At 39.4% G+C, this 14027-nt stretch overlaps 1 protein-coding gene across 9 annotated transcripts in view; it reads right to left on the bottom strand.

The window, feature by feature from the left end:
- The window catches only part of VPS13D (vacuolar protein sorting 13 homolog D), a 274134-nt gene that overhangs the window by 99849 nt on the left and 160258 nt on the right, over nt 1–14027 (bottom strand). For 7 of the 9 annotated variants that reach the window (XM_025285915.3, XM_025285913.3, XM_006076786.4 and 4 more), the window contains 2 exons: nt 13282–13430; nt 640–774 (listed from right to left, as the gene is read on the bottom strand). In XM_025285915.3, coding sequence (XP_025141700.3) covers nt 640–774; nt 13282–13430 — 284 coding nt within the window. Of the gene's footprint in view, nt 1–639; nt 775–13281; nt 13431–13470; nt 13897–14027 lie in introns of those variants that run through there. The other 2 variants (XR_006551153.2, XM_025285916.3) reach the window with 2 other exon arrangements.

Here is a 14027-nt window from a genome sequence, read left to right as displayed (position 1 = left end):
AACATCACCGGTGAGCGAGGTCAAGGAAGGAAGGAAGGAGGGAGGGAGAGGGAGAGGGAGAGGGAGAGGGAGAGGTGGCAACAAGAACAGGACATACTTCACCTCTGATAGCTAATAAGTTTGATATGATCTTGACCTATCTAGTCATCGAAGAGTATGTGTGTGTTGGCTTTTCATTTTGTTCTTTGCAGTCAGGATAATAAATGCAAAATGGAAAATGCCCAGCTTGATTAAAAAAAAAAATTTAAGTTCAACTCTAGGGCAGGATCTCATATGTTCCAACAACACTGGTGTGGTTGTTGAAAGTAAGCCCGTGCCCAGTAAACAGAGTTCACAGTCTTGTGTTATCATGAAAGCATCAATGAAACTGTTGGTAAGAGTTGTGACTGATCTAGTTGAAGGTCCTGAGACTAGTTCTAAGAAATAAGACTAACAGCTTGTAAGTCAGAGGCACTGTTTGGGTATTTTCATGATGTGCGTGGACTTCGTGGGCTGTGACCTGACCCTATAACACAATGGTCAGGGCTGAAATGTTCAGCTGGGCTGTTGGCAGTAATGTCTCAGTAACCAGAATTCCCAAACTACTAAAAGAAGCATTCTGCTCGTGCTCCAGCCACCGAGTACCACTCCAAAGCTCACCTCCTGGAAATGTTTGAGGATATCATTGATGATGAAGTCCTTGGTCTCATAGGGATGCACTCGAGTGAATGGATCCAGATTTATCACAGCGTCTTCAAATCGAATCAATGGAAATCCCAAGGTGCTTTTCAGGGCCTAGTTAGGGAAGAAAGGCAACAACACACTTCAGCCATACGATGGCCTTCCATGGTACTGTAATTCTGGATTCTATGAAAGAACAAGTCATGTCAACTTTCCAATGGGAGTCAAGATTATGATATTCATAAATAAGGATTTTCCAGGTAAACATTAGGAAGAAACACACTACACACACACACACACACACACGTATCATCCAAAGTAACATATTATTCACATAGAAATAAATACTTTAGCTTCACAGCATAATTCTTTATGATCTGTTTTGGATCTATATGTTTGTCATGTTTTACTTTGTTTCTTTTTTTTTCCATATTTTTTAATGTAGACCATTTTTAAAGTCTTCATTGAATTTATTACAATATTGATTTTATGTTGTGGTATTTTGGCCATGAGGCATCTGGGACCCCAGCTTCCCAACCAAGGATTGACCCTTGTCCCCCTGTACTGGAAGGCAGATTCTCAACCAATGGACCACCAGGGAAGTCCCATGTTTTACTTTTTGACTGAAATATACCACTCATATGGAAAGGTGTACTCATCAAATGAATGGTTCAATAATTTTTCTCAAAGTAATCACAACCACAGTGACAGACTTTATTTTCTTCGACTCCAAAATCACTGCAGATGATGACTGCAGCCATGAAAGTAAAAGACGCTTGCTCCTTGGAAGAAAAGCTATGACAAATCCAAACAGCGTATTAAAAAGCAGAGATGTTACTTTGCTGACAAAGGTCTGTATAGTCGAATCTATGGTTTTCCCAGTAGTCATGTATAGATGTGAGAGTTGGACCATAAAGAAGGCTGAACACCAAAGAATTTATGCTTTTGAGTTGTGGTGTTGAAGAAGACTCTTCAGAGTCCCGTGGACTGCAAGGAGATCAAACTAGTCAATCCTAAAGGAAATCAATCCTGAATATTCATTACAAGGACTGATGCTGAAGCTGAAGCTCCAATACTTTGGCCACCTGATGCAAAGCGCTGACTCATTAAAAAGACCCCAATGCTGGTAAAGATTGAAGGCAGGAGGAGAAGAGGAACAGAGGACAAGATAGATGGCATCACTGACTCAATGGACATGAGTTTGAGCAAGCTCCGGGAGTTGGTGATGGATAGGCAAGCCTGGTGTGCAGCAGTCCGTGGGGTCACAAAGTATCAGACACGACTGAGCGACTGAACAGAAACACAACCAAGTAACCACCACCTAGACCAGAAAGGTGGTTATTATCCCTATCTTGGAAGCAACCACCCCCTTGTGAACTCTTTGTCACGACTCCTTCGTTCCCTAAGGTCAACTGTGTCTTGACTTCTATCATTACAGATGAGTTTTTCCTGCTTTGAATTTTACCTAAATGCAATCATCTGTATGGACGTGGTTGCATGTGGCTTCTGTCATCAACGTTAAGTCTGTGAAAGTCACTAGGTTGTTGCACACAGCTGCAGTTTAAATATAACTGTCAGTGCTATGCACTATTCCAACATATGAATAAAACACAATTTATTTAACCACTGCTGTTGATGAACAGTTGTGCTGTTTCCAACTTTTTTTTTATGAATAGTGCTGTTATGAACATTCTTGGATGTGTCTTTTGGGGCACATTTGTACACATCTTTTTTTTTTTTTTTTTTAAATATCTACCTGGGAGTGGAACTGCTGGGTCATAAAGAATATACATGTTCAACCTTAGCCTATGCTGCCAAACAGTTTTCCAAAGCAGCTGAACTGGTTTGGCTCCCTTGAAGCAGCCTATGAAATTTCCTGTTAGGTGACATCTTCGCCAACACTTGGTATAGAAAGCTTTTTAAAAAACAAATGTTCTGATGGGTGTGTAATGCTAACTCTGTGTGGTTCTAACTTCCATTTTCTTGTTCAAGGATGAGATCAAGCACCTGATAATATACACATCAGCCTTGTGGATATACTTTTTTGTAAGTGCCTACTCAAGGCTTTTTCTCATTTGCACAGTGGATTGTCTGTTTTTTCCTTATAGTTTTGTAGGTGTTTTTCTTATACATTCTGTATACAAGTCTGTTTCATGAATGCATTGCAAATATCCTCTCCCATTCCGTGACTTGTCTTACCACTCTTTGGTGCTTTTTGACAGAAATACTCTTAGTTTTAATGAAATCCAACTTAACAATCTTTCCCTTTATGACAGGAACGTTCTATGTTGTAGTTAAGAAATTATCTACACTAAGGTCAGAGATATTTGCATATATTTACTTGTAGAATTTTGTTTTACTCTTCACATCAAATCTACAACCTACTAACATGACAATATATATATATATATTGAAAGCAGAGATCAAGAAGTATTCTTTCCATGGAGGTATCTTATCATCTTAATAATATTTATTGAAGGGTCATCCTTGCCCTTATTGTGGTACAGTGCAATTTTGTCATAAGTCAAGTGACTGTACTCATGTGTCTGTTTCTGGATTCTCATTTTGCCCTGTCTTCTGCCAATATCACACTGTCTTAATTACTGTAATTTTATAATAATTTTGAAGTCTAATAGTAAGCTCTTCAACTCTGTGTTCTTTTTTCTTCAGAATTTTTGGCTACACTTTACACTTTCCAGGTAAATTTCAGAATCAGCCTGTCAATCTGCCACAAAAAAAAAATTGCTAGATTTTTCATAATGATTGTACTGAATCTATACATCAATTTGAGAAATGACAACTTTATAATTTCCAATCTTCCAGTGTATTAATGATGTACATCCCTTTATCTGTTCATTTAAAAAATTTTTCTCAGTAATATTTCATTGCTTTCTATGCAGAGGTCTTATATACACTGTTGGATTTATTCCTAGGCATCAAGTGGTACAGTAAAAATGGCCACAAATTCTTTGCATCTTCTACCATTAATGAAGTCTATTTCCCCTTCACCTGAATCTGCATTGATCTTATAATTTACTTTAAACAATAAAATGCCACCTAAGTAACACTGAGCAATCTCTGAGCTTTGGCCTCAAGAAATCTTGGAGCATCTCCTTCATCCATTTTGATGTTTCCACCATGTGAGGAGGCCAAGACCAGCTTCCTTGAAAACCAGAGACCACGTGGAAGGGGGTTCTGTTGACAGCCAACAACAAGCGCCTGACATGGTCGTAAGGTCACCTTACACTGTTTGGTCTCAGTTGACTGGCAGGTGACTGCAGTTACATCAATAACTACAGGTGAGCCCAGCAAACACAGCACCTAGCTAAGTCCAGTCCAAATTGCTGACTCACAGATTTGAGAACAAATAAAATGGTTGTTTCAAACTACTCAGTTTTGGCCTGATTCATTACACAGTTAATAGATGATATTGTATTTGATGTTTTCTTAAATGGTGTTGTAAAAGCATCCTTCAAATTTTCCTTTTCTCTTTAATTGCTGCTGACTAGAAATACAATTGACTTTTATACAATTTCTTCAGGGACCTTGTTAAATTTACTTATCCATTCTCATAACTTAGTTGTACATTGTTTTAGATTTTCTAGGTAATCATGTTCTCTACAAATAATAAAGTTTACATTTTCCTGTCCAGTGTTTGTACCTATTATTTATTTATCTTCCTGGCTGGAATGTCCAGCAAAACAGTGAACAGAAGTGGGGATAATAGCTATCCCTTCTTGCTTTCAACAGACCGCCACTGAGTATATTTGGGGTAGATTTCTCATGGAGACACATTGTCAGATCAAGGCAGTTCCTGTCTACTTTGCTTGCTGACTTCTCATAAATGGATGCTGAATTTTGTCAAAAGATTTTGGTGCAACTATTGAGATACGCCTATTTTTTTAATTCTTTCATTTTGCTGCTGTGGTGAATGACATAATTTATTTGGAAATGTTAACTTGTGAGCACATGTGCTCAGTTGCTCAATCATGTCCAATTCTTTGTGACCCCATGGACTGTAGCCCACCAGGCTCCACTGTCCATGGGATTCTTCTGGCAAGAATACTGGAGTGGATTGCCATTTTCTCCTCTAAAGAATCTTCCTGACCCAGGGATCCAACTAGCATCTCTTGCATCCCTGCATTGGCAGATGGATTAACTTATACTCCTGGAATAAATATGATTTGCTTATAATATATTCATACAATTAGTCCTTGAACTATGTGGGGGTTAAGACTGCCAATCCCCTACACAGTCAAAAAGCCTCATACAGCTTTATATTCAGCTTTCCACATCCACAGTTTTACAACCACAGACTTGACCAACCATGATCGTGTAGTGCTATATTGATTGGGAAAAATCAGTATGTTATTGGCCCATGTAGATCAAACCCATGTCATTCAAGGGTCACCTGTATTTTTCTTCTTATACATTGCTATATTTAATTGATGATATTTTGTCCAATGTGTCTTGAACACATTTATAATTATTAATATTTTAAATCATGTGTCTGATCATGTCAACATCTGATTTATCTGTTTCTAGTGTCTATTTTTCCTCTTGGTAGACCTGTGACTGAATGCTTTTTGTATAAAAATATGTAGATTTTAAATGAGTCTTTAGCTCTGGCAGGCAATTAAAGGATGAGATGGTTAGGTGGCATCACTGACTCAATGGACATGAGCTTGAGCAAACTCCAGGAGATAGTGAAGAACAGGGAAGCCTGGTGTGCTGCAGTCCATGAGGTTGCAAACAGCAGGGCACGACTTAGCAACTGAACAACAAGGCAGTTAAAGGGGGTTAATCCAACCGGTGTTTTCAAGGCTGGCTTTCAGTCTTTGTAAAGATGGTGAAGAACAGGGAAACCTGGCATGCTGCAGTCCATGGGGTCGCAAAGACACAACTGAGCAACTGAACAACAACAATAAAGATGCTCTTGGTCTGTTTCCATCTTTATAAGGTTTGGTATAGTCCTTCAGCAGTCTCAACTGAAAACCAATTCCATCCCTCCACTTTTAATCTCCCCAGCACCATAAAACTGCTAAAAGATCTATTTAGTTAGCCTCTCGACTGCTGTTTTTTGCTTAGCTTCTCCTAGACTACTTAGAAATTGGCATCTGCTTCAAGAAATAAACAGCTCAAGACTATCGGGGTCCTTGTTCTGCCTGTCCCTTCTGTGTAAGATATGAGCCCCTCCACACCTATGGTCAATTAATCTTCAACAAAGAAGGCAAGAATATACAATGGAAAAAAGACAGTCTCCTCAGCAAGTGGTGTTGGGAAAGCTGGACAGCCGCATGTAAATCAATGAAGTTAGAACACTCCCTCACACCATACACAAAAATAAACTCAAAGTGGCTTAGAGACTTAAATATAAGACATGTCACCATAAAACTCCTAGAAGAGAACGTAGGCAAAACATTCTCTGACATAAATCGTAGCGATGTTTTCTTAGGTCAGTCTCCCAAGGCAATAGGAATAAAAGCAAAAATAAATAAATAGGACCTAATCAAACTTGCACAGCAAAATAAACCATCAATAAAATGAAAAGACAACCTATGGGCTGGGAGAAAATACTTGCAAACAATGAGACCAACAAGGGCTTAATTTCCAAAATATTCAAACAGCTCATACAACTCAATAACAAAAAAGCAAGCAACCCAATCAGAAAATGGGCAGAAGACCCAGACAGACATTTATCCAGAGAAGACATACAGATGGGCAACAAGCACATGAAAAGATGCTCAACATCACTATTAGAGAAATGCAAATCCAAACTATAATGAGATACCACCTCACACCAGTCAGAATGGGAATCATTAAAAAGTCAATAAACAATAAATGCTAGAGAGGGTGTAGAGAAAAGGGAACCCTCCTGCACTGTTGGTGGGAATGCAAATTTGTGCAGCCACTATGGAGAAGAGTACATGGAGGTTCTTTAAAAAACTAAAAATAGAGTTTTAGTTTTTTGATCCATATGATCCAGCTATCCTACTCCTGGGTATTTATCCAGAGAAAACTCGTTGAGAAGGATATATGCACAACACAAGTGTTCACAGCAGCACTATTTACAACAGTCAAGACATGGAAGCAACCTAAATATCCATTGACAGATGAATTGATAAAGATATGGTATATGTGTGTATATATATACACAATGGAATACTACTCAGCTATAAAAAAAATTCAATCCGATGCTCGGAAAGATTGAAGGCAGGAGGAAAAGGGGACGACAGAGGACAAGATGGCTGGATGGCATCACTGACTCATTGGACATGAGTTTGAGCAAGCTCCAGAAGTTGGTGATGGTCAGGGCACCCTGGCGTGCTGCAGCACATGGGGTCGCAAAGAGTCAGACACAACCGAGTGACTGAACAGCAACAATAAAAAATAGAAGAAGACTATGAATGAAATAATGCCATTTGCAGCAACATAGATGGACCTAGAGCTTATCATACTAAGTGAAGTAAATTAGAGAAAGACAAATATCATATGATATCACTTACACATAGAATCTAAAACATGATACAAATGAACTTATTTCCAAAACAGAAACAGACTCAAAGACATAGAAAACAAACTTGTGGTTCTCAAAGGGGAAAGTGGTTGGGGGAGGATAAATCAGGAGTTTGGGATTAGCAGATACAAACTACTACGTATAAAACAAATAAACAAGTTTCTACTACATAGCACAAGGAATTATATTCAATATCCCATAATAACCTATAATGGAAAAGAAGATGAAAAAGAATACATATATGTATAACTGAATGACTTTGTTTTACATGCAAAACCAACATAGCATTGTAAATCAACTATACGTCAATTAAAAAAAAAAAGATACAAGGCCCTCAATTACCAACTCTCTTAGTAGCAACGAAGTCTCACTTTTGCTTGACCAGCCCCATGAGACTGTCTAGAGCTTTACTCCCATTCTCTGACTTTTGAGAGCTGCTTTCTGCTTGACTTCTCTACCTTTCTCAATTAGAATCGTCTCAAAAATAAAACCAGAGTTAGTGTTTGGCTCACCTGATTGAGTTTCTCTCCTCTCATAAGTTGTGGACCCTCAAGTACTGACTTGGTAACTTTCCAATACCTTCAACAGACTTTTGGGCTTTTTTCAGTCTAGCTTTTCTTGTAGTTCTCAGCTGATTTGGGTCTGCTATAAGCCTGTTAACAATTTCTGGATATAGTCTGTTTTCCAATTATATTTTTATTTAACATGATTGACATTTAAGGATTTTAGAGAGCAGGCCAAGTGCTCTCCTTTTTTAATATAAAAACACTTTTTCATTCATGCTAATAATGTCAGTAAATCTCTGATCTGTTTGGAATTTATTCTTATGGAGACTGTGATAACAAATTTAACTTCATATTTTCCATATCACTATCTGGATAGTCTAATAGCATTTTAGAACACCTATATATTCCCCATTGAATTAAAATTGCTTTATATTAAAATCTCATATGCAATTTAATGGACTTTCTACTTCATTTTCTCTTATTTTTTAATCCTTCAGCATGTATCTTCAGAGTCTGTCTTAAATTCTTTTGGAATAGGAGCATGCTTAACTGAAATGAAATGATATAATTGAAGAAAAATGAGATGCAATTTTTTAAAACCAGAGAGTGGGTTGAAATTCAGATTCAAAAAGAAAAAAGACTGACAAATTCAACAACATAAAGTAAAAAGCTTTTGTATGATTAAAAAACAATATGAACACCAAAAGCAAAGAAAAAAGACAAGTGAAAAACCCGAGAAAGAATATTTGCAACTTACATCAAAAACAAAACTTCTATAAAGAGCTTCTAAAATTATTAGTGATAAAAGACTAATAAAATTATTTTTTAAATGGACAAGTGATATGACCAGAGAGTTTAGTCCACTAGGTAAAAAATGACCTTTTTCGATAAATATAGGGTTAGGAGAAGAGATGAAACAAACAGAAGAGTCAGAGGAGAACCAGAAAGGACATGGTCAAGAACAGGGCAATCAATAGTATTGAACATGGCAGAGGGCCTTCCAAAGATAGGACAGGAAAGAGTACCACTGCACTTGGTGCCTTGGGAAGTCACTAGTAGCCTACTAAAAAATTTCAGAACGAAACTTTTCGGAGATTAAGAGCATCCTCAAGTTTTAATTCAGCCTAACACTCTCGTTTCTTTAAACAACAACAACAAAACAACCCCCAAAGAAACATTAAGTAGGTGGCCTAAACTCCCGTAGCCGATAATTAGTAGGTCGTAGATTTGAGCATGCTCATTTTCACAACTGTGACTATCTGGCAGAAAGCATGAAGACCAGAACAGGGGATTATTTTATTTCTCCTGAAAAACGTTCTGCTCCTCATTCATGCACACCTTGCGCATCCACATGGTGAGTGATGATGAAGTGAGCAGGCCCTATTTTCCCCATTTCTCTGACAAAGAAACTGAGGCCCAGCAGGCTTCACCATTTTGCTCAGAACCAAACAATAAATATGCTGGGAAAGCCAGGTACCAACATCAGTTCAGCACTCTGTTTTGGTAATACAACTCTGAGCCTTACTTTCTTCTCAGAGAACAGGAAATGAGATCAAAACAAAGGAGATGGCAAAACGCTTTATACCCCAACTTCCTCACTTCAGTCAAACACTGAAGAACCACAGATGATATAGAAGACTTTAATACCTCTACTAAGCTGTCAAAACCTTCATGAGAGACACTATCCCCTTTCTGAGTGGCTAACACACTTTGTCTGAACCAAGGAAATATTCTGGCCTTTCAGTAAAATGTAATCTTTATCTGGTACTGCTGTGGGGCCTCCCACAGTGGAAAAAGCTGCTCTACGGCACACTGGTGTGAGTTACCCTGCCACCTTCAGGTCACTCGGGCGAGTCAAAGCACAGGAGACGGGAGGGCAAGAGCCCATCGGGGCTTTTTCTTGCAGTAACTAAATGACTAATCAAATACAGTAGTGTACAAAGTTGATGCTTATTTACTCAAGTAGCAGACAGTTTCCCGTTATAAAATGGACACTGGAGAAGGCAATCTGTGCTCATAAGTTCCTCATAAAAATAGGAAACTGTCCATTCCTACCTTCACCAGACCAAAAAAAAAAAAAAAACCTGCTGAAGTCTTGCAGGAACTTTAGAGTTAAAGAAGAAATACCTGTCCATATGCCATAAGGTCTCAGATGACAAGCAAGTCCCTGGGCCATGTCCTTTCCTTTCTCAGTTTATCCTGCACTAAACAAAACTGTCTGGAATTCATTCTTTAAAGGTTTATTTATGGTACACAGAGACTGTTTATGTGAAGCAGGGTATTTGCCCATTTTCCTCTTGGGACCGTGTTTTAAACTACAGGGATATTTCCCTCTCTGGCACTTTCTGAAATACAATTAACAATACTGGATCTTTTTTCCTTTTAACAAATCTGGTTTTTATTTAGGGAGGGGAGGAAAAAAGTAAAGGGTCTGAAGTTTCCCAACAAATTATTTCAAGCCTTTGAGAAGACAGTTTTAGGCTTTTTAAATAGTGTCTTTGTTTGAAATTCCCCCTTACCCCCACCCTCTTGCTCTCTGACCATTAAAATGTGGGTTTTCTTCCAAACTAGATTGCTCAATTAAAGCCCTTCTTTTGTAATACCCCAATGCTTTAAATGGGAAAAGGACTGCTGTAGGCCACCTTGTGAAACCTTTCAAAGGTTCCTGGACTCTTTTGATCTTTTAAAAAAAAAGGCAAAAGAACACATAAACTACCTGGCATTTTCCATATCACTCTGCTGCTCTTTAACATGCAAACTCGGAAGAATAATGGAGAATGGGGGATGGGGAATGCCCTGCTCTCCTTTCTTCATTTGTGAGATGGAGCTATTATCTCCCCCTTCTTCCATCGCAGAGCAAGGAATCCAATCGAGATAGCACCTGTGAGACTGCTCTGAGTCCTCTGAACAGACACTCTATCTGGCAATAATGTACCCTCACTGTAAACCTGGAGAGACTTCCCTCTGAGACTTCTGACAGCCTCATTTCTGGTCTGGAGTCAAGAGAATCAAGATAATTATTCCTTCAATACCAAAGACCTTTTAGTCAGACTCTCATGATTCCTGCTCTGGGACGGTACTCCATTCTTTTAGCCGTTATCTAGTCATCTCAAAGAGAGGATTGCACTTCCCAAGAGCTGCTCATCAAGGGATATAACTCTGTTAGAAAACTCTTTGAATAAATGACATTATTTTATGGGTCCCAGACTCCATGAGGAGAACTCAAGACACAATGAAATGGTGACTTCCACAAGCTGAGGATTTAATATTGATGTCCCAATTCCCACCGCCTGGTGTGAGACATTAACGTACCACATTCAAGGTGTCCCCTGCCCACACCTCATAACTTTGGCCTTCAGTATAGTATCAAATGAAACATTAGACCTCGATGATTCCTAGTTTATTGCATCCAAAGCAAACTGGCGAGCGTCAATACCCTGGAACTTGGGATCTGGAGTCACTTCAACTGGAGAAAATCACATGGCATTTGTCAGTCTGGGGGGAAGTTTTCTACTGGGAGCAATCTGAAAGGGAACAGTTAGGTGTCTGTGTTTCTTAGTAAGATGATTTAAAAAACAAGAAGTCCTTAACTCTCAGGAAATGGTTGACATTGGTTTGCTGGGCGAGTGCCAAGTGTTCTGGGGGAATATATACTTTATCAAACAAACCCATTCCGAAGGGTCACGTAAGTCAAGTGGATACTTGTGAATATGAGCAAGATAGTGGTTTTCCCACGGTTTTTCCCCCACTCCCATGCTGATTATAAGTATCTTCAGCCTCCTGGGGAACATGAAGTTAAAGCAAATTAAGCCAACAGGACAGTCCATCGAGAAGGCGCTGTTCTCAGGGTGGTTGCAGGAGCTCCTGGTTCCCGACCAGCACTCCCAACCCACTCGCTCCACTTGCTGCCTTAATGAAACTATCACCCTGGTCCTGTCCTGATCCAAATAGGACCTGATGTGGACCAGGCTACTGTCCTATTACCTATAAGTCTATTTTGGAAGTTGTGAGCAGGCAAATCGTGGGGCACATGAGGTCTGCACATGTGTTTTGTTAGGCCCACAATGTTGAAAAACAAAAACAAAAAAATTCAAATGGGTTGCCAACACTTAAAGACCAGGAGATTCCACATAAAAGTCCAGATTTCCGGCTTCACTTTAAGAATTCCGAAGATCTGGCAGCTCTGGGTTCACATAACCCCGTGACAACAGGCTGGAGCTGAGCTGCACTGCCCATTTCAGATGGAGGGTGCACACGCTGAGGGCTGTGTACACGCTGAGGGCCGCGTCCCCGCTGGGCTGCTTCACTTGCTTGCGACGTGGGCAGACCCAGAGGTGTGTATATTTATGACTCCAATTCTACTACTTATATGTTCATGTCTCTATCTCCTTCCACTCAGAAAGAGAGACCACCTTGCAGCATCCTCAAGGAGGCAGCATGGGGCAGCGGGAGTCTTAGACTGGTGGTTAGTGAGGAGGCAGAACACCATCATAACCATCTTTAAGAGCAACAGAGCAAAGAAGCAGAAGTAACGGGTGCCAGCTGCAGGGAGGCAGATGGAGACTCCACCCAAGGAAAGGCTTTTCAACATTCACCCAGTTCTCCTCCTGCTCCTACCATTACCTATCTATTTCTACATTACCTATCTATATTATCTTCAATGACAAAGCCCTGTGAACTCCAAAATCCTTGTTTATCAAGCAGGGGATCATTAAGGACACATGGATCTCTAAAATTTCTGATTTCTTATATACTAAGGGGCGACTCAGTATGGGGGGAAAATGTATATGGACTTTTGAATCAAATATTGTATCAGAATTTGAGGAACATCCCTTAATTTTTAATAGATTTTACTGTAGAAAATAAAGACAGACTGCATCTGTCAAGTGCACATCCAGATGCTCTGTAGGAGGGTCACATGCTGGTATGGTGGGGTGGGGGCCCCACATCTCAGTGGGTATGTGACTATGTCATCCCTGAAGGTGGTAGACAATTCTGCTGTCGACCATTCAAGAAGGGATGAATACTTAGGAGGAGAGAAGGAGAGCAGGTGGGTCTTGGGCATGAAAAGAAGATGCTGTCTGGGCTGCAGCTTTTCTCTCGAGTCTGGGGGCAGCCCAGGAAATGGGCTTTTGCCTCACTGAGATAAGCCAAGGGCTAAGCAGAGGACAGATGGGGTTTTATGTAATTCTGTGTTTATTATTTTGTTACTCTTTAATCTTCAGTAAAGTTATACTTCAACATTAAAAAAAAAGATACAGCCGACCCTTGAACAACATGGGTTTGAACTGAGTCGTCCACTTACACGTGGGTTTTTTTTAGTGCTATGCACTTGGCTGCAGAACCGCACATGCAGAAGGCCAATGATAACTTCTATGTGGATTCTCAAGTTCAAGGAGGATGGGTGCTCCTAACCCCTGTGCTGCTCAAGCGTCAACTGTAAATACACGTACGAGTTGATAAACGGTCTTAAAAAGGGAAACCTGTAAAAATATCTGCTACAAATGATAAGGCTGGACAGGAAAAGGCAGGTAGTAGGCACATCCATTCTTTTCCCAGGAAAAGTGGTTTTCAGAACTTCCCCGGTGAGCAGCTCACCTTGAGGTCCAGCGGAAGCTTGTTGGAGGTGAACACGCTCAGCTTGATCTGGGGAATACTGATTTTGAGATTCTCAAAGTAGTATCGGATTGGCGTCCCGCCTTGCTCAGCTGTCTTTTCATGGAGGTTTTCATCATATTTTTCCACCTCTGGCACAAAGGTAGAATTGTTTTTTTTTTTTTTTTTATAAGTCTCCTTAAAAGTCTCATTATTCAAATACTTCAGGCACATTGAAAAGAAATTCATAGGAAGATGAAAACATTTATCTCTCTAAATTTAGCTTTTCAGGGTTCAGTAATACATACAACGTCCTGATATCACTTCTATATAAAAGCAGATCTGGTTCACGTTGTTTATCAAAAAAGTACAATAGCTTAAACTACTGATTTCTGACTCTGCACCATCTGACAGATATAATCTCTGGAAAAAATAATCCAGGTGGGAAAGTCAAAGGTCATGGGGCACCACACTTTCTAGAAACCCTGTCCTTATCATCATTATTATTACTATAAATGACCCAGATTATTTGAATTTATTTCAGAAAATGATATCAAAATAAGTACCTGGATCGTAGTTTCATTCCTCATAATGAACATGACCAATTAAATGATGAATCTGAGCAAAAAATATAATGTCTTAAAGAGAAACAGGCTGCAGGCTATAAAGAACCGACATAGGGACATTATGTCAACAAAGAGTTGACATTATTTATCTATTTATTTATTTTTTGTCATACTGTGAAGCCT

Source organism: Bubalus bubalis, chromosome 5 (genome assembly GCF_019923935.1).
Source record: "Bubalus bubalis isolate 160015118507 breed Murrah chromosome 5, NDDB_SH_1, whole genome shotgun sequence".
NCBI lineage: Eukaryota > Metazoa > Chordata > Mammalia > Artiodactyla > Bovidae > Bubalus > Bubalus bubalis.
The sequence above is the reverse complement of the archived record's forward strand: the minus strand, read 5'-3'. Positions and strand labels throughout refer to the sequence as shown.